The sequence below is a fragment of the Amphibalanus amphitrite genome, unplaced genomic scaffold, assembly GCF_019059575.1.
Source record: "Amphibalanus amphitrite isolate SeventyFive unplaced genomic scaffold, NRLGWU_Aamphi_draft 000007F_arrow, whole genome shotgun sequence".
Taxonomy (NCBI): domain Eukaryota; kingdom Metazoa; phylum Arthropoda; class Thecostraca; order Balanomorpha; family Balanidae; genus Amphibalanus; species Amphibalanus amphitrite.
Window position 1 is genome coordinate 1724636 of NW_024881503.1, and position 17322 is coordinate 1741957.

Here is a 17322-nt window from a genome sequence, read left to right on the forward strand (position 1 = left end):
ACCAGTCTCTAAAAATAAAGATAAGTTTCGATAGTTCCATTGTAGAAGCAATGCAAGAAATTGCATAAAATGATTACTAAAAATAGCATGACGATCCAATCCATGGCAAAAGCAGTAACCTTGTGCAGAGAAAGCAAACTGGTGAATTAGCATGATGACTCGTTAGCAAAACGGGCCAGACAGACGTCAAGGACGGATTCTTTGACCTCACAACCCCCACCACGCATTCCCTCCCACCCGGGGTACCTTCTCGAGCTGGATCTTCTGCCGTGCGGCCTCCTCCTCCTCGAGCTGCTCCTCCAGGTCCTGGATGTTGATCTGCAGCTTCTTCTTCTCGGCGTTCATGCCGTTGACGCGCTCCTCCTCCTCCTCGAGGCGGGACTCCATGTCGTGCAGGATCTCCTCGAGCTCCTGTTTGCGCGCGGCCAGCCGGGCGCGCATTTCCTCGGCCTCTGCGCACAGCTCCGTCTCGGCCTGCAGCTGCTCCGCCAGGATGTTCTTCTCCTCCAGCGCCTGTTGGAAGACGGGGGGGGGGGGGGGAGTCAGCACTTGTTTGCAGTGGAGAGATGTGTCATCGGTCGGTGGTGGGGGATGACAGAGAAAATGGTGATGTGGTTGGATCAGGTCACGCCAAAGCATTTTCAAAAACGTGGGAGGATATTCTAGGCCTTGCTCGAAGTGGGAGAGTATTGTTTCTGTCGAAAACCCTCACAATTCAGTCAGGGAAAAATGGCTCGATCCAACTTGGAAAAAAACCTTTGTCTTTTACTTGTTTGGCTACCAGCACGGCCCTCCAGCTAGTACTGACCTGTCTGAACTTTTTCTCGACCTCCTGGCACTCCTTGGTCTGGACGTCCAGCTTTTCGACGACGCTGCGCAGCTCATCCTCCTTCTGGGTCAGCTTCTCCTCCTGCTTGGTCACCTGTAGGGGAGAGAACTCAGTGGGTCAGTGACCGGCCACGGGCGGATGAGGGGTGGTAACCGAAACTGAGTCCGTAGCGGCCAACCGATTGTGCTCTCATCCTCATCAGGAAGGGTAATAGCACGCAGGCTACGAGTAAAATATGCTAGCTTGCTAGGCATGCCGCGGTAATAGTGCTTAAGGAAACGTGGGCGCTGCGACATAAAGCACTGATTTACACGAAAGCAGAAAGTCAGCCGATCTATTTATTCCCCGAGTAACAGACATGAGCTGACTTCGGAGGACCACCTAATAGCGCTAGCTGCCCACCCAGTCCGAAACAACGATGGCACATACCTGCAGCAGCGGCTTGACCTTGGTGTACAGGCGCCACCACTGCCAGTTCCGCAGTTTCAGGTAGGCGGCGCAGTTGCGCTGGATGATGCGGATGGCGTTCAGCTGCTGCAGCCGCTTCTGGAACATCCTGAGGGAGGGAAAGACGAGAGCATTACGCCAGGGAGTTCATTAGGGTACTGAAGAGACAGCATCGAACCTCAGTGAAAGTTGGATAGGTACTTAGCGCTCCTTCGACTGGGCAATGTCCTGTAAGACCTTTATATTTTCATCGATACCCAGCTGCAGGCTAAACTCTGGATGAAAATGTTCACCTACTCTAAACATTCGCTTATTATGCTCTTGGCACCCACCTCCTGGCGAGCATGCCGCGGCAGTAGCTCTGGAAGTTGATGATCAGGTCCGAGATCTTGAAGTCACGCTCCTCCTCGAGATGAGCCAGCACGCCGGCGCGGAAGAAGATCTTGCTCTGGCCGACCCTGAACAGGTTCGGGTCCAGCTCCAGCGCCGTGATCATCTTCTCACAGGCCTTCTTACCGTCCATGAAGCCTGGAGGCGGGCGAGGGATGAGCGTGAGTACGTGGAGGAACACACTCTCCGACAAGTGGCCAATTAATTTTAGGACGAAAAGTACGTATTCGTGGCCACCGGCGGGCCTTGCCACGACCCATTGCAGCGACTAGGCCGGCCTAAGGAGACTACCAAAACAAAGTGGGCATATCGACAGTCCCGATTACACCGACGCTTAGTATTGCTTACAAATGACAAACGTGGAAGTTACTGGCTGAGATTGAGGATTCAATGGGCGAACGATGACTGAGCACTCTCCAGCATTAAAACAGCTCTCAAAGACAACTTTCAAGTAAAAAAAGTACCCTCCCCTACCAATCACCCTTGGGGATCACTCCAGCCCCCTCTCCTGTCCTCTACACTCACCCTTGGGGATGACACCGGGCGTGAGCAGCTCGTAGCGCTGCCGGAACTCCTGGAACGGGATCCGATTGGGGAAGCCCTGGCGACAGATGCGGATGCCCTCCAGCACACCGTTGCACCGCAGCTGGTCCAGCACCAGCGAGGCGTCGATCCGGTTCGACTTCTTCTCGTGGTTCGGGATGATGCACCTGGGGACGGGAGAGACGGGGGGTGGGGGGTCAGAGGTAGTGGTCGGTGGTCGTGGACACGCGGCATTTGTTTCGACATGATGGAGAACTGATGCCTGTCTGAGTGAGCCTTACCACAATCATAAATAACATAAATGTAATTTATGGCGACATGTAAAATAGAATCGCTGTTATTGCTTACGCAGTTTAGATTAAATTAGGGTTCAGATTGACTAACAACATAACAACATCATCAAGAGCGCATAATACTGACATGACCCAAATACCTGAAACTTTACGCAGCAGCTGCACCCACTAGGTAAGAACTAATATCCCGCACGCGTCGGCACCCACCTGACAAAGTTGGGGTTGGTGTTTCGCAGAGTGACCATCAGCTTGGAGAGCTGCTCCTTGTACAGCTGGCTGACCGTACGGAACATACCCTTACGGGTGCGCGAGCCGAACTGGGTGTCCGAGAGCGCCTGCTGCGCCATACCCACGATCTCGGCTGGTGGAATTGAGAGGGAGGGCGTTACTAGCGGGAAGTTATCAGTGAGAAATTATCAGGGAGAAATTACCAGGGGGAGTTACCCGGGAGGGAGTTACGATGATATTACCAGTAGCACAACCCAGGAATAAAGAAAATATACGTTTATATGAATTACTACAATAAATTATAGTCACGTAAGGTTACTCGCCTCAAAGCAAGACTGGGATGAGTACATGCTTGCGTACGCCAAATGCTCAACAGAGGTCTGATCAAGCCACAGCCTGTGGGCAGGGAGTCGCCACAGCCCTACGTCTCCACCCCGCCGTCTCCGTTATATCTTACCGTCCTTCCAGATGTTGACGACGAACTGGTCCTGCGAGGCCTGCAGCAGCGACACCACGTTCTCGTTCAGCGGGTCCATGTTCTTCATCAGCCACTGGTCGGCCAGGTAGTCCACCTGTGGGGAAGTGAGAGGGGGAGTGTCAGTTGAGCAGAGTAATGGTAGGGTGAAGATGATGGACATTGGACAGAGTGGCAAGGGATGACAGCTGTAAGCAATATCCCAAATGACGCTAACATCATACGACAGCTAAGCAGAACACCACAGCTGCAGCTGACTTAAGGGATATTATATCACAATATCATCACTGATCCATGAACCATCATAATTTACCCCCCCCCCCCACACACACACACACACGTACAGGTCTCGCGGGTTTTAGCGGTAGGTTTTGCACCTAGAAAAATTAGTGTACTTCAGGCTATATCTTCGTCGTCTTAAGCTTTAAAGTGTTGAAGATGCGATCGACTTGTTGGGTAACAAGCCGGCCATGATCTTGTAAAATGGCTTCATCGTAGATCGATTAGTTTCTGAGATATAACCGGAAATGTAAAAGTGCAACCCCTACCGCTTAATCTCGCGAGACCTGTACAACACAACCCCTATAGACGGATGAGTCGCTTCTCCACGCGCCGCCGGCCGTACCTTTCCGGCGTAGTGGATGACGGAGAAGTCGGCCTTCTCGCGGAAGTCGGACTTGAGGAACTTGGGGTGCGTGGTGTGCGCCTGGACCAGTTTCTCGACGTAAGACTTGTCGGTGGCCTTGGGGAACCAGCACTCCTCGTCCACCAGAGCCATGATACCCATCGGCTGCCGGACGCGGGCAGAACACCGTTAGAGAGTCACACAGTCAACCACAGTCGACAGCTTCAGCACTCCTCGTCCACCAGAGCCATGATACCCATCGGCTGCCGGACGGACACAGTCAGTCAGTCAGAAACACAGCCAGATAGAGTATCAGGTACCGCAGTTCGATACTCGGTCAGAGACATCGTATGAGTCAAGACGAGAGCAGACACGACAAAAAGACGCAAAATTATTGTTCCTGGTTATAACAGACTAAGCTGCCTATACAAGTCGCCAGCTCGGAAGATTGGACTAAGAAATAGGGATGAAGAGAACTGGACGAATTGAAGTGGGAGGAATGGAAAAAAGGAAAGGAAAGATGGATCGATGATGGAAGTGGAGAGATAAAAGAAAGTCAATACAAGTAAAAATATAGTGATCGAGAAAAAAAACTACCAAAAACCAAATTGCTACACAGCGCCCCCTCCCCAATCTTCCACTCTGCGCGCCGTCGGGCACCTTTTCGATGAGGTCAATGGTGGGCTGCAGGTCGAGTCCGAAGTCGATGAACTTCCACTCGATGCCCTCGCGCTGGTACTCCTCCTGCTCCAGCACGAACATGGTGTGGTTGAACAGCTGCTGCAGCTTCTCGTTGGTGTAGTTGATGCACAGCTGCTCGAACGAGTTCAGCTGTGGAGAGGAAACAGGGGAGGTCAGCGGCTGTTAGGGAGCGGAGAGATGGCACGTCGGCGATCAGAGATGTTGAAGTATTGAGAAACTCCATGACATACATGTTGAAGTACTGCTGCATTTTAGTATCAAAGTACAGACAAATTCCATGTCAAACGTGTCAATGCACAGACAAATACTATATCGTGTGTGTCAAAGTACAAACAGTACACGGATCAAGCTTGTCAAAATACACACATGTGACTGGCATGTCAGCTGTGTCACATTTCAGTCATACCAGTCATATTGTTAGATGTGTCCAAAACAGCCCCCAGCCCCGACCCATCCCTAACATCACTCACGTCGAAGATCTCGAACCCGGCGATATCGAGGATGCCGAGGAAGCTGGCGCCCTGCCGCTTAGTGCGGTCCAGCGAGCGGTTGATGCGCGTCACCAGCCACTTGAACAGGCGCTCGTAGCACGCCTTCGAGATGGCCTCGATGGCAAACTCCACCTGTGGGGCAGCGCGGGTCGTCACTGTCAGGAGCTGGTCATCAAAGGGCGGACAGTGGGCATCAAAGACGGGACAATGGTTATTATTAAAGGCCAAAGCGATCATCTAAGGTCAGACAATGGTTATCACAACGCAAACGCTGATCTAGAAAGGTCAGATATGGGCCATATTACGAATCGGCTATCGGCAATTACAGACAAGATACCTATTGACCATCAAAGGCTCATGAGCCTTTGATCACCGACCTTCATGACCACAGTGAGCCAATCATTGAAAAGCACGGCAAATATCTTACATTCACCTCAGACATGATGGAATCTAGCACAACCACAGCAGCTACAGTCCCATCCAACCGACGCCGGCGCGGCGTCACTGTACCGTACCTGTTCCTTGGTCTGCGCCTTAGTGACGTGGTCGCGTCCCACTTTGATCTTGGGCTTGAGGAAGGCCTTGGTCATCTCGGTGACGTTCAGGCCCAGCAGGTGGGACACCTGGCGAAGAGGGAAGTCAGTCAGACGTCACATAGAAGCAGTGGGCAGGGACAGAAAGAACACGAGCATACCAAGCGGAGTTTTCAGTGGTGACCACAGCACCACAAACACCAATGCATTTTCCACTCTGTGAGCAAAGTTCCTGACAGACGCTAGCTGTCTTTATTATGTTTCACATCTCTAAATACGAGTATGCAGTAAACAATCTAGCCGCTAATACCTTGTCCAAAAACACAAATCCCGACAGCCCAGAGACTGAGCCCGGTGCCGATCCCCAATGTCTTCCCGTAACCACGACCGGCGACCTTCATTTGTAAGCAGCCACAGACAGCAGTCAGCTGAGTGCATCACGTACCTTCTGCGCCACCGTGTTATCGGGCAGGGTGGCCTGGTCCGAGTTCCGCTCCTGCTTGAACTTCATGTTGCCGAACTGCAGCACGGCCGAGATGACACGGAAGATGGCTGCCGGGTCAGAGAAAACACGGTCAGGAAGATGGAAGGGCAGGGTAAGATGGATCAGGTGGAATACAAGTGTGTGTCAGTTGGGTAAGCTGTAAATTGTAGAGGAATAGGCCACTGTCAGGCGGGGTGACATGGGTTACAGACAGAAAGGTTGGTAAGGCAGATCAGACGGACAGAAGAGAGTAAAATGGGTTAGACGGGGCAAGGTAAGTCGAACAAGAGGACCGAAAGACGCGGTAAGGCGGGTGAGATGAGTGAACAGGAGAGAAGACAGGTCCATCGAAGATAGGTGGGGTAACTAGGCAGATCAGACGGATAGTCGGATTTATCGGACAGACGGAAATGCACGGTCAGATGGATGAATACTGACAATAAGTCTGTCAGGATGATGATGAATTGGGGTTTTTGGGCGCCCGGACTACAGTGGTCATCGGCGCCAATAGTTTCTCACGATACTGCCGCCTAACAGTAAACATCATCATCCCTGATCCATAAAGCGGTGCGACCGTTCGCCCATGCATTCTCGTTGAACTCAGAGCCCGACGGTGGCCCGTGGGGACCCTGGTTACTCTGAGACCCACTCGGCAGCTGATGTCACCGCCCCAACTCGGTACATCGACCCGACAGTGAGTCACGGACCAAAGTCCACCGGTGGACGCCACTCCGCTCGACGAGTCACGAAATCAGCTGGGCACGGCCCTCAAGTGGAACCAAAGAGGTTGGGAAGTGGAGATACATTAACAAAAGTTCCCCAAGAGAAGGCTCGCTTTGTATGTTCTGGGCATGATAGTCAAGCCAGAAAAATTATTACTTTTAACGTTCAGCCACCCCCAAACATCCAAGTTGAGCCCACCATTGATAGTTGATACGGCCATCGACCGCTAAGGAAGCAGCGACGGAGTACCGGCCATATACCAGACACGAGTTAAGATACCGATAGCGGACACTTCAGTCTAACCCGACCGTCTCAAGTAGAGGGCGGAGCCGCCGGAGCGGAAGGGGAGCTATGCCCGGTCCCATCTATAACAAATCCCACCCAAACCGAGGGGGAGGGAGGGGAGGGGGAGGAGGAAAGCCCTTATCGGCCAGCGTCGTGTCCACCGATAGCGCCCCCCCCCCCTGCTCGACACCTGCCCCCCCCCCTGACCCAACCATAAACGCCCACCACGACCACGCCAGCCGGCCGGTCGGGGCTGGGAGGCGATAAATTAGTCAAACAACACCATCGCACTTCTTATTGCTTGCTGTCCTGTGTGTATATATCGGGCCCCATACGACCTTTTAGCCATGATATCGAGTGGGCCTGGCAGATTCGAGCGTTTGTCCGATTATGGGGCAATGGCATAGACATAAGGAGGGGGAGGGGAGTGGTCACGGAGGGATTTAGTCGGATTAGGGTATCAGAAGTCAGTTACGATAGCGAGTCAGGGGATCAGGAAGTGAGAGAGCGAATTTAGTGAGAGTCGGTGAGCGAAGTCTACCTTGTCAGATATTTTAGTGCAAAAGGCTTCAGGTAAGATGTATTAGAATCTTGTGGCCGCCGTGCCACTGCGGCGCCGCCGCCGCCCCGTCCAGGCTCGGGATGAGTTATATGGCATTGTGCGGGGCGGGGCCGGGAGGAGACGGCCGGCGGCACGCGCAGCGCAATTGTAAATTTAAGATATGTCATTTAAGGCACGTAGGCCGCCAAGCTGGCGCCTTCCGTCACCTCGTCGCTGCTGTGCAAGTTAGCACTCGTTTTGGGCGTGTTCTAGACGTTTCGTAACCTGTTGAATAAAAGGTGGGTCACGTACGACCCCCGGCCAGTCTGGGCCGGCGCGCGACGGAGGCAGCTGGCAATACTACGGCAATGTGGACATAAGGCGTTTACTACAAGCTATTTCGGCCTTGCAAGACTGCCGTGATGGGGAACGAGAAGGAGACCTGTGATGGTTCGGACGCTGCGGCTGATCTCCGCTTAATCCCGGAGTTTGACGGTGTGTCGCAGCCCGTGTGCGAGTGGCTGGACAAGGTCGAACTTGTGTGTCAGCTGCGCGGCATCAAGGGACTGCACGTCGTCGTCCCGCTGAGACTCACTGGTGGTGCCTTTGCGGTATATCAACAGCTCGGAGAAGATGAGAAGAAGAAGTACGAGGACATCAAAAGGGCCCTGACATCGGCGTTTGCTTCGGATCGGTTTGAAGCCTACGACCAATTTGAACGTAGAAGGCTGCGTCCAGGTGAGACGGTGGACGTGTTCGTCTCTGAACTGCGCCGGCTGGCTGGCTTGTTCGGAGGTATGCCGGACGACAGCCTGGCCTGTGCCTTCGTGGCCAAACTGCCAGATTCAGCACGCCGCGCGCTCCGGGCTGGATCGCGGATGGAGGACATGCCGTTTAGCCAGCTAATCGGTCGCGCTCGGGCCGTGCTGGCCGACGAGGAAACAAACACCGCGGCCGCCGCCGCTGGCACAAGGACTGGAGCACTCCCGGCCACAATGAAATGCTACTCGTGCGGGCAACCGAACCATATCGCCCGCGACTGCACGGCAGGCCGCGGACAGCGGGACCGTGGAGGCCCCCGTGGTGGACGGAGCCTCGTGAGGTGCTACAACTGCAACCGGCAGGGGCACATCGCCTCTGCGTGTCCGGAAAACGACGCGGGAGGGGAGAGATCAGCGCCAGCCTCCTCTCCTGTCGCCCAGTGAACGGGGCGCTGCCAGTCGCGCAGCTGTCGGTGGACGGAGCCAGCTGCGAAGCGCTGGTTGATACAGGATGCAGCCAGTGTGTAGCTCACGTGTCAGTTTGTCGGAGGTGGAACCGACGCCCGGTGAGCGTGATGACAGTGAGTGGAGGGCGTTATTGGTGTGAGGGGTCAGGCGTGGCACGCGTGCAGCTGCGGTCCGGTGAATCAGTGTCCGTAGATGTGCTCGTCGTAGCACGTAAGCCACTGGGGTTTGAGTTCATCCTTGGGATGAATGGTATCAGAGCACTGGGTGGCGCTACAGTGAGTTCGGATGACCGAGTCAGATTCGGAGTTGAGGCAGCGGTGTCTCATATAGCGGCGTCAGTGGCCTCACCCGGTGACCGGGTCAGCTGTGATGGTGAGAGGACTGGGGTTTCGCGTGCAGTGGCAGCGACTGCACGGGTGAGTCATGATCAGGCGAGCAGTGAGGCGGCCCCAGCGTCAGGTGCAGCGGCGGCAGCTGCAGCAGTGAATCGAGCTTACAGCAGTAAGGGGGATCCGGTGTTGGGTGCGGCGGCGGCCGCCGCACCGGCTAATCGAGCCGACGAGAAGGACTTTGTGGTGAGCTTTGACGAGACAGAAAAGAAGTGGTTGGTGGAGTGGAAATGGTGTGGAGGAAAGGAGCCCGAGCAGCTGCACAATACAGCAGAAGAGTACGCGATTCCAACAGAAGCCCGACACGAATACGAGCGAGAACTCTCCAAGTGGGTGGCGAATCAATGGCTCGTCCCTTATGATGAGAGCGTGCACGGGAGGGTCAAAGGCACGATCCCGCTCATGGCGGTCATCCAACCGAAGAAGGACAAAGTGCGTCCCGTCATGGATTTCAGGGAGTTAAATACGCACCTGGACCCGCATACAGCTGACGCGGATGTTTGCAGTGAAAAAATCCGTGAGTGGCGTCGGTGTGGACGAAACGTGTCTCTCCTAGATCTGCGAGACGCTTACCTGCAGATCCACGTGCACGCATCGCTGTGGCCGTATCAGACTGTAGTGTTCCAGGGCAGACGGTGGTGTCTCAGCAGACTTGGCTTTGGGCTCAGTCTCGCACCGATGGTGATGAGAAAGGTGCTGGAAATGGCCCTGAAACGTGACCCGAGGGTGCACACCGCTACATCACCTTACGTGGACGACATACTCGTAAATGAAAACATCGCTACTGCATTGGAGGTGAAGGGTCATCTGGAGGCGCTCGGTCTGACCTGCAAATCCCCGGAGAAGGTGTCAGAAGGTGCTCGTGTCCTGGGCATTCGAGTCTGGGGGGAGCGGCAAGGACTGTTCTGGAAGCGGGACAACCAGGATCTACAGCCGCCGCCACAGCTGACGAGGAGAAAGGTCTTCTCGCTGTGTGGACGTCTGACAAGTCAGGTCCCGGTGTGTGGCTGGTTGCGTGTCTCCGCATCCTACCTGAAAAGACGCGCCACTGCAGCGACAGACGGCTGGGATGACGAGATCACCGATCCAGAACTCCAGAAAATGGTCATGGAAACGCTGCAGCGCGTGAAAACGGCCGATCCCGCACGAGGTCGCTGGGATGTCACCGGCGATGAGGGAGTCGTGTGGGTGGATGCCAGCTCCCTCGCCATAGGAGCCGTGCTGGAGATGGAAGGCAGCATCGTTGAGGACGCCTGCTGGCTTCGGAAAAATCCCGAGACACACGTGAACCTTGCAGAACTGGACTCCGTTGTGCGTGGCATCAATCTGTCCCTGGCATGGAACCTGAAGAAAGTGACTGTCGTGACGGACTCGAAAACGGTCTATCACTGGCTAACAGATGCGCTCTCCGGCAGAGCTCGGATAAAGACGAAGGCGGCGAGTGAAATGCTGATTAGAAGGCGCCTGGAGACCGTGAAGAGTCTGAGAGATGAGTACGGCCTCCAGCTGACCGTGAAGTGCGTTCCGTCAGTGGACAACAGGGCTGACGCACTGACGAGAGTGCCGAAGAAGTGGCTGAACCAACAAAGCGATCCTGAGGTCTGCGGCGCTGCCTTCTCGGCGCCGGATGTGGTCAGGATCCATGAAACAAGCGGACACCCAGGCATCGGGAGAACGCTGCGCCTGTGTAGGGAGCACGACCCGGCTGTGAGCAGGCACCAGGTGCGCAGTGTCGTAAGCCAGTGCGAAAGGTGCCAGTCCATCGATCCAGCGCCCCAGCGGTGGACACATGGTTCGCTGAGCGTGACTAAATGCTGGGACAGGATCAGCATGGACGTCTGTCACGTAAGCGATCAGCTGTACCTGACTCTGATTGACTGCGGTCCGTCTCGGTACGCGATCTGGCGGCGGATAAAGCGACAGGACACCGACAGCATCATCACGGCTCTGGAGTCGGTATTCCTGGAGCGCGGCGCTCCGAGGGAGCTGCTGACGGACAACTTCACCTCATTCCGCAGTGCCGCATTCCACGAGTTCGTCAGCCGGTGGGGTGTCAGCGTCCGGTACCGAGCTGCCCATGCGCCGTTCGGCAATGGTGTCTCTGAGAGAAACCATAGGTCGGTCAAAACAATCGTAGCGCGCAAAGGCTGCTCAGTGGCGGAAGCAGTCTACCGCTATAATGTGATGCCGCGCAGTGATGACCTGAACTCTAGTCCTGCCAACGTACTGTTCAACTACAAACTGAGAGTGCCGGACGTGGAGAGTGAGGAAAAGTGCGAAGAGAGTGAGTGTGCTATGTTCAGTGTAGGCGATAAGGTATGGATCAGAGACCCTAGTCGCCGGTGTGATGTGCCAAGTTCCATAGGAACAGTCACCCGACAAGTGTCGGCGCAGTGTGTGGAAGTAGACAATGTCCCCCGTCACGTGAGAGATCTGAGACTGGCTTTCGTTCCCAGTCCGGAGAGTGGCCAGACTGAGCCGCCGAACAATGACAATGACGACTCTGGCCCAATTATCTTGCGAGAGTGTGCGCACGAAAGCCACGGGGAAAATGTGCCCCCTGTGACGTACGCTGAAGTTCTACGCCGCGGCATGCGGGAGAGACGCCCTGCCGTTCTGACCCAGTACGATGATTTGTAGATCAGGGGGGAGTGTATTAGAATCTTGTGGCCGCCGTGCCACTGCGGCGCCGCCGCCGCCCCGTCCAGGCTCGGGATGAGTTATATGGCAATGTGCCGGGCGGGGCCGGGAGGAGACGGCCGGCGGCACGCGCAGCGCAATTATAAATTTAAGATATGTCATTTAAGGCACGTAGGCCGCCAAGCTGGCGCCTTCCGTCACCTCGTCGCTGCTGTGCAAGTTAGCACTCGTTTTGGGCGTGTTCTAGACGTTTCGTAACCTGTTGAATAAAAGGTGGGTCACGTACGACCCCCGGCCAGTCTGGGCCGGCGCGCGACGGAGGCAGCTGGCAATACTACGGCAATGTGGACATAAGGCGTTTACTACATAAGATTTGTTCAGCAGGAATAAAGTAGAACGCAAGGCAAGGCGCAAGGGCCATAGAGGAGTTCAGCGCGGTGAACCAATCTCTCCCACTATCAACAGCTGGGGTTTTGAGTTTTGACACATTATCGCCAGCAGTGACGATATACAATCGGACGGCGTCAGTGCCAAAACAGCCCGACTGTACGCCGATACGTAATCCATACCAGAATGGCAACAGTTGACTAACGTGCCACGGCTTTAGTGTCAGCTCACATTGCCGTAGCTTACCGGAGCCTGCTAACCCAATCATGACTGGTGACATAGCGGCACTGAACAGTACAGATTTTCCCATTCAATGGCGTATTTATGCTATCCTTACATTGCCCATTCTACAGAGCATACCACCAGGCCCCCAAGCTCGCTCCGTCAGCTATCGATTCATACCCAGCCACTGCTACTAACCCACAGAACAAACAGCTCTTCTTCCCATATAGGGTGGGATAGGGGAAAGGGTGGAATAGGTACGATAGGGTGAGACTTTCTCGATCCACATTTTAGTTCCTCCCCACTCCATAAACTCACACTGCAGGTCGTCCTGGTTCATGCCCATGATATGCATGGCGTCCACGGTGGCCTTGAACTCGTGCGCGTCGTCCACACCGCTGACCGAGACGTTGCCGAAGGTGAGGAACGAGTAGTTCTTGGGCTGCTCCAGCAGAAACTCCTCTGTGGGCGAGAACAGACGTCCGACGGTCAGTTATTGTAGCACATTAATCACAAGACTACATCACTAATAAAGCTCAAGGGACGACGGGAAGGCAGCTAAAAAAGCCGTCACGTTTTTAGCTAAAACAAACCTGACAGCCTGCAATCACTTCTCTCTATATTCCACCCACAAACATCTATCAGCTTGCCTTCTGCTCCTTTCAAGCCCGACACTCTCCTTTCACTCTTCAACCCGATCAACCCATTCCCCCTCCCCAAACTCAATCAGTCCACTTCCCCTTCCTCCAACTCAATCAGCCCATTCCCCTTCCTCCAACTCAATCAGCCCATTCCCCTTCCCCAGCTCAAACACTCCGACGATCCCTCCATCCGACTGACTTTTCTGGGCCTCCGAGGCGCCGGCCAGCAGCTGGTAGAAGATGTGGAACGTGCGCTCATCGTTAGCTTGCCGGATGGCGCGCGACTTCTCCAGCAGGTACGTCTCGATGTTGGCGCCCGCGATGAAGCCGGATGCGTCGAAGTTGATCCGGATGAATTTACCCTGCGCGAGGGGGAGGGGATCACAGTCATGGCACGCCCAACGTCAGAAATATCAGGCGGCTAGGAAACTAATAAAATAAGCTCTCTGACATCAAGCAACGTGAAAATACCTGCCTCCACCAATCATGCTAACTTCAAACAGAAATAAGTTATTGAATCAATGCTAAGCTTTGATGATAAGCTTTCAACTACACAGACACAGTCTGATGTAAGCGGGCTATACATGGATAATCTAGCCTGGGGACGCCCAGAATGGTCTGATATAGGAGACACACGGTACGTATCGTATGAATCTGCCGTCTAGCACAGACTGATCCAGACCACTCACAAAACGGGACGAATTGTCGTTCTTGACGGTCTTGGCATTTCCGAAGGCCTCGAGAATGGGGTTGGCCTGCAGCAGCTGCTGCTCCAGCTCGCCCTGTTGGTCGAGGTCATAGACAGAGGTCAGAGAACGACACCAGTGACACGCAACACACAGTAATGAATAGCGATAGGGCGGGATTCTCAAAGACGCTAAGACGCTAGTCATTTTCACGGATTAAATAACGACTCTCCCAAGGACAGTCGGATCACAGATGCTGGTCATTTTGAATAATCATTTTGACGAAAACAACAAATGGCGGATACCTTTGACCATTCGAGGACAGAATTTGAGGGCTTACGTAACCGCAAATAAGAAATGTAAGCACAAGTTGCTGCATGATTTACTATTCGCTAGCTGATCCTTCGCCCCCGGTGCATAGGGACCCGGGGGAGGGGACTCGCTCAGGGAGTCATTCAGCAAGGCACAAACGTGCAGTCTGGCATGCAGCGGGCGACGAGACGGCGCCAGGGTCAGACATTGGACGTCACTGGCGGCAGTCCACAGTCTACAATACGGATCATAGGCAGCGAACAGCCATCACAGTCTAAAGGCGGCCAGCATAAGGCTGAGGTTCGTCACAACTCCGGATCCGCGGAAATATAAAACAACGGGTTCGCCGACGTTATCACACCGAGAACCATCACAACGTGGGGAGAAGATACACAACGCAGGCCACAGGTCAAGGCCATATATAGACCACAGGTACTAAACCAGTCATGCCACGGCTCTAAAACTGACAGCAAACACAGGGTTGCACTTATAAGGTACCACCCAAAAGGGAAACAATGTTGGATCTGCTCTTCTTACTGTCGGCGTCAAGATGCCGGAGCGGTGGCACAGGCAAGTCTACAACCACAAACACCATGCCACGACACTGCAGCGACGGCCCCGGTCAGTTGGAGTTGCTGCAGATCACACTGCATACATCGGCACCATGCACTCGGTAAGTCTGTCACGGCATTCTTCACACCATGTTGCATACTCCATGCTTTCAGTCTGTCATGACATGCCCCTCCCCCCACACACACACACCTACACTGCATATCCTGCCGAGTACAATGCATCTTCGCGATAAAGCCTCTCTAAAACCCCAAATATGTATCGGCAGTCGGCACCATGCAGCTTATCAATTTCATCGTCCACTCTACACATTACCCCACAATGCAGTCAGTCTCACGGTTACTCCACACGTCGCCATGACCGTCTCTAGGCCTGGGGATCCATGCGGTCAATCTCACATCAATTCCACGACATCCAGTAGCATCCATCACTAGTAGCATGCACAAACACACGCACACACAGACACACAAACGATGCTCCCATCACCCGTATGGTCGCGTCGTCTCACAGTAACGTACCGACAGTATCCGCGTGTCCTGCAACAATCAGTGCACCGCCGACAGGCACAGAGCGTCACTGGGCGAATTACAACGGCCGGGAGAGCGCAGGAACTCATAGGGTGGCGTCACTGAGCGAACGAGAGCGCAGGAACTCATAGGTGTCACTGAGCGAATAACAGCGGCCGAGAGAGCGCAGGAGCTCATAAGGCGTCGCTGAGCGAAACAACAGTAGCTGGGAGCACAGGAACTCAAGCGGGGGCATCACTGAGTGAAGATGGTAACCGTTAATGCTCACAGGGACTCACAGGGTGTGGTGACAATACTAATTGACAGCTGGGACGACGGACAGTTGAGACGGGATACGATGACTTAGGGTGGGGTTTGAGTAAACTTTGGGGTATCCTGGAGCAGTTGTATAGCCTTGAGACCGTTTCTACAGATGCTTTTGGGGTCTGTATCTAGGAGAAGCTTCCTTGGGCGGCGGCTTAAAAAAAAAATCGCCCAGGAGCAGGATGCGGATCAATTACGAACGCGGGAGCAGAGCTACATAACTGGCTTGAAGAAAAAGAAAGCAATTGTGTACCTGAATTGAAATTGCACCACAGGACAGCTCAGTCTCTTCTAAGATACAATATTGTTAGTGCATTTCAGTCACACCGCCGTGTAATGAATAACTTAAGCTGTTATTTATTACAATATTGTCACACCTTTTGTTGGTTAAAACAGTGCAATTCTATTAGTTTCTACTCGCGTTTTGCAAAGTGCACAGTCAAGGTTTTGGTGTCAATCAAAGTGGCTAAACTAAAGTGGCTAAAGCTCGTTAGGTGCAAACAATGCTACAGGTTTTTAGTTAATCGGCCAAAGACCTATCTACTTGAGCGTTACAGGTCAGAGTGGTAATGTCAACAAAACGGGAAAATAAAACCACAAAAGTTGCACAAAGCATGCAGAGTTGTGGAGGTGGAGGAAGTGTTGTTCCCCAACATTTATGTCGGCAACAATATGTATGATTGGACTGATAGAGCGTTGTGCTGTCTATGAAATGGTGTCTGTAATGGCATGGTGTGTTGTGCTGCGTTGTGGCCCAATAAGGCTTTTCATGATTTATTGTGGCAATGTATGATAAAGAAGTGTTACGGTATGTGGAATATAATGATATCAGCACTACTATTGTTGTTCACAAATACCATAAACATAAGTAGGAAGAATAAAACCATCACAAAGTGACAGAAAGATACACCGAGAGGAGAGGGTGGTGAGAAGATCACCTCACACGGCTTCTATCGAGACCCAAAACCGATGGGACAAACGAGAGATCCGCGCACGACAGAAAAAAGGGCGTCACAAGACAGAGCTACGCAGATTGGGGAGGGATGAAAAGGGGGAGAAAGAGTAGGTATGAAGACGCAAGGCGAATGCATTTACAAGCAGAGTTGAGAGAAAAAGCTGATGTGGGAACTAGCAAGCACATTCGCATTCGTGTCATTTCTTGGAGTTTGAAGAAAGAAAGAAAGAAAGAAAGAAAGAAAGAAAGAAAGAAAGAAAGAAAGAAAGAAAGAAAGAAAGAAAGAAAGAAAGAAAGAAAGAAAGAAAGAAAGAAAGAAAGAAAGAAAGAAGGAAGGAAAGAAAGCAAGAAAGAAGAAGCTAGAACAGACAAGAGAGAGAGAGAGAGAGAGAGAGAGAGAGAGAGAGAGAGAGAGAGAGAGAGAGAGAGAGAGAGAGAGAGAGAGAGAGGAGAGAGAGAGAGAGAGAGAGAGGGAGAGAGAGAGAGAGAGAGAGAGAGAGAGAGAGAGAGAGAGAGAGAGAGAGAGAGAGAGAGAGAGAGAGAGAGAGAGAGAGAGAGAGAGAGAGAGAGAGAGAGAGGCAGAGTGAAGTTGTGACAGAACAGCCAAGACAGACAGAGAGATGGGAGGCGGCGGCGGTGGCGGGCCGTCGGCCGGCAGACAGGCACGAGCCGCGCGTCGTCTCTACTTACTATGACCAGCTCAGCATTGCCCTAAAATGAGACAGAAAAGAGCCCGTTAGTCTCATGCGGTGGATCATCATCAGACCGCCGGACCGTGTGCCCAGACCATTGCGGTCTGATCCCGGGTCCGGGACCAGTACGGCATGGTCCTGGGTTTGGGACCGGTAGCATGGTCGCAGGAACAGAACCAT

At 53.4% G+C, this 17322-nt stretch overlaps 1 protein-coding gene across 9 annotated transcripts in view; it reads right to left on the reverse strand.

Annotated features, from left to right (window-relative positions):
• Positions 1-17322, reverse strand: part of LOC122378958 (myosin heavy chain, non-muscle-like) — a 56873-nt gene that overhangs the window by 10421 nt on the left and 29130 nt on the right. For 3 of the 9 annotated variants that reach the window (XM_043360697.1, XM_043360680.1, XM_043360728.1), the window contains exons 4-20: positions 17141-17161; positions 15184-15201; positions 13787-13879; positions 13297-13459; positions 12775-12918; positions 6002-6108; positions 5539-5646; positions 5003-5155; positions 4491-4661; positions 3831-3995; positions 3188-3302; positions 2710-2863; positions 2192-2376; positions 1609-1804; positions 1259-1385; positions 809-922; positions 247-513 (exon numbers count right to left, since the gene is read on the reverse strand). In XM_043360697.1, coding sequence (XP_043216632.1) covers positions 247-513; positions 809-922; positions 1259-1385; positions 1609-1804; positions 2192-2376; positions 2710-2863; positions 3188-3302; positions 3831-3995; positions 4491-4661; positions 5003-5155; positions 5539-5646; positions 6002-6108; positions 12775-12918; positions 13297-13459; positions 13787-13879; positions 15184-15201; positions 17141-17161 — 2301 coding nt within the window. The remainder of the gene's footprint in view (positions 1-246; positions 514-808; positions 923-1258; positions 1386-1608; positions 1805-2191; positions 2377-2709; positions 2864-3187; positions 3303-3830; positions 3996-4490; positions 4662-5002; positions 5156-5538; positions 5647-6001; positions 6109-12774; positions 12919-13296; positions 13460-13786; positions 13880-15183; positions 15202-17140; positions 17162-17322) is intronic. The other 6 variants (XM_043360745.1, XM_043360706.1, XM_043360735.1 and 3 more) reach the window with 2 other exon arrangements.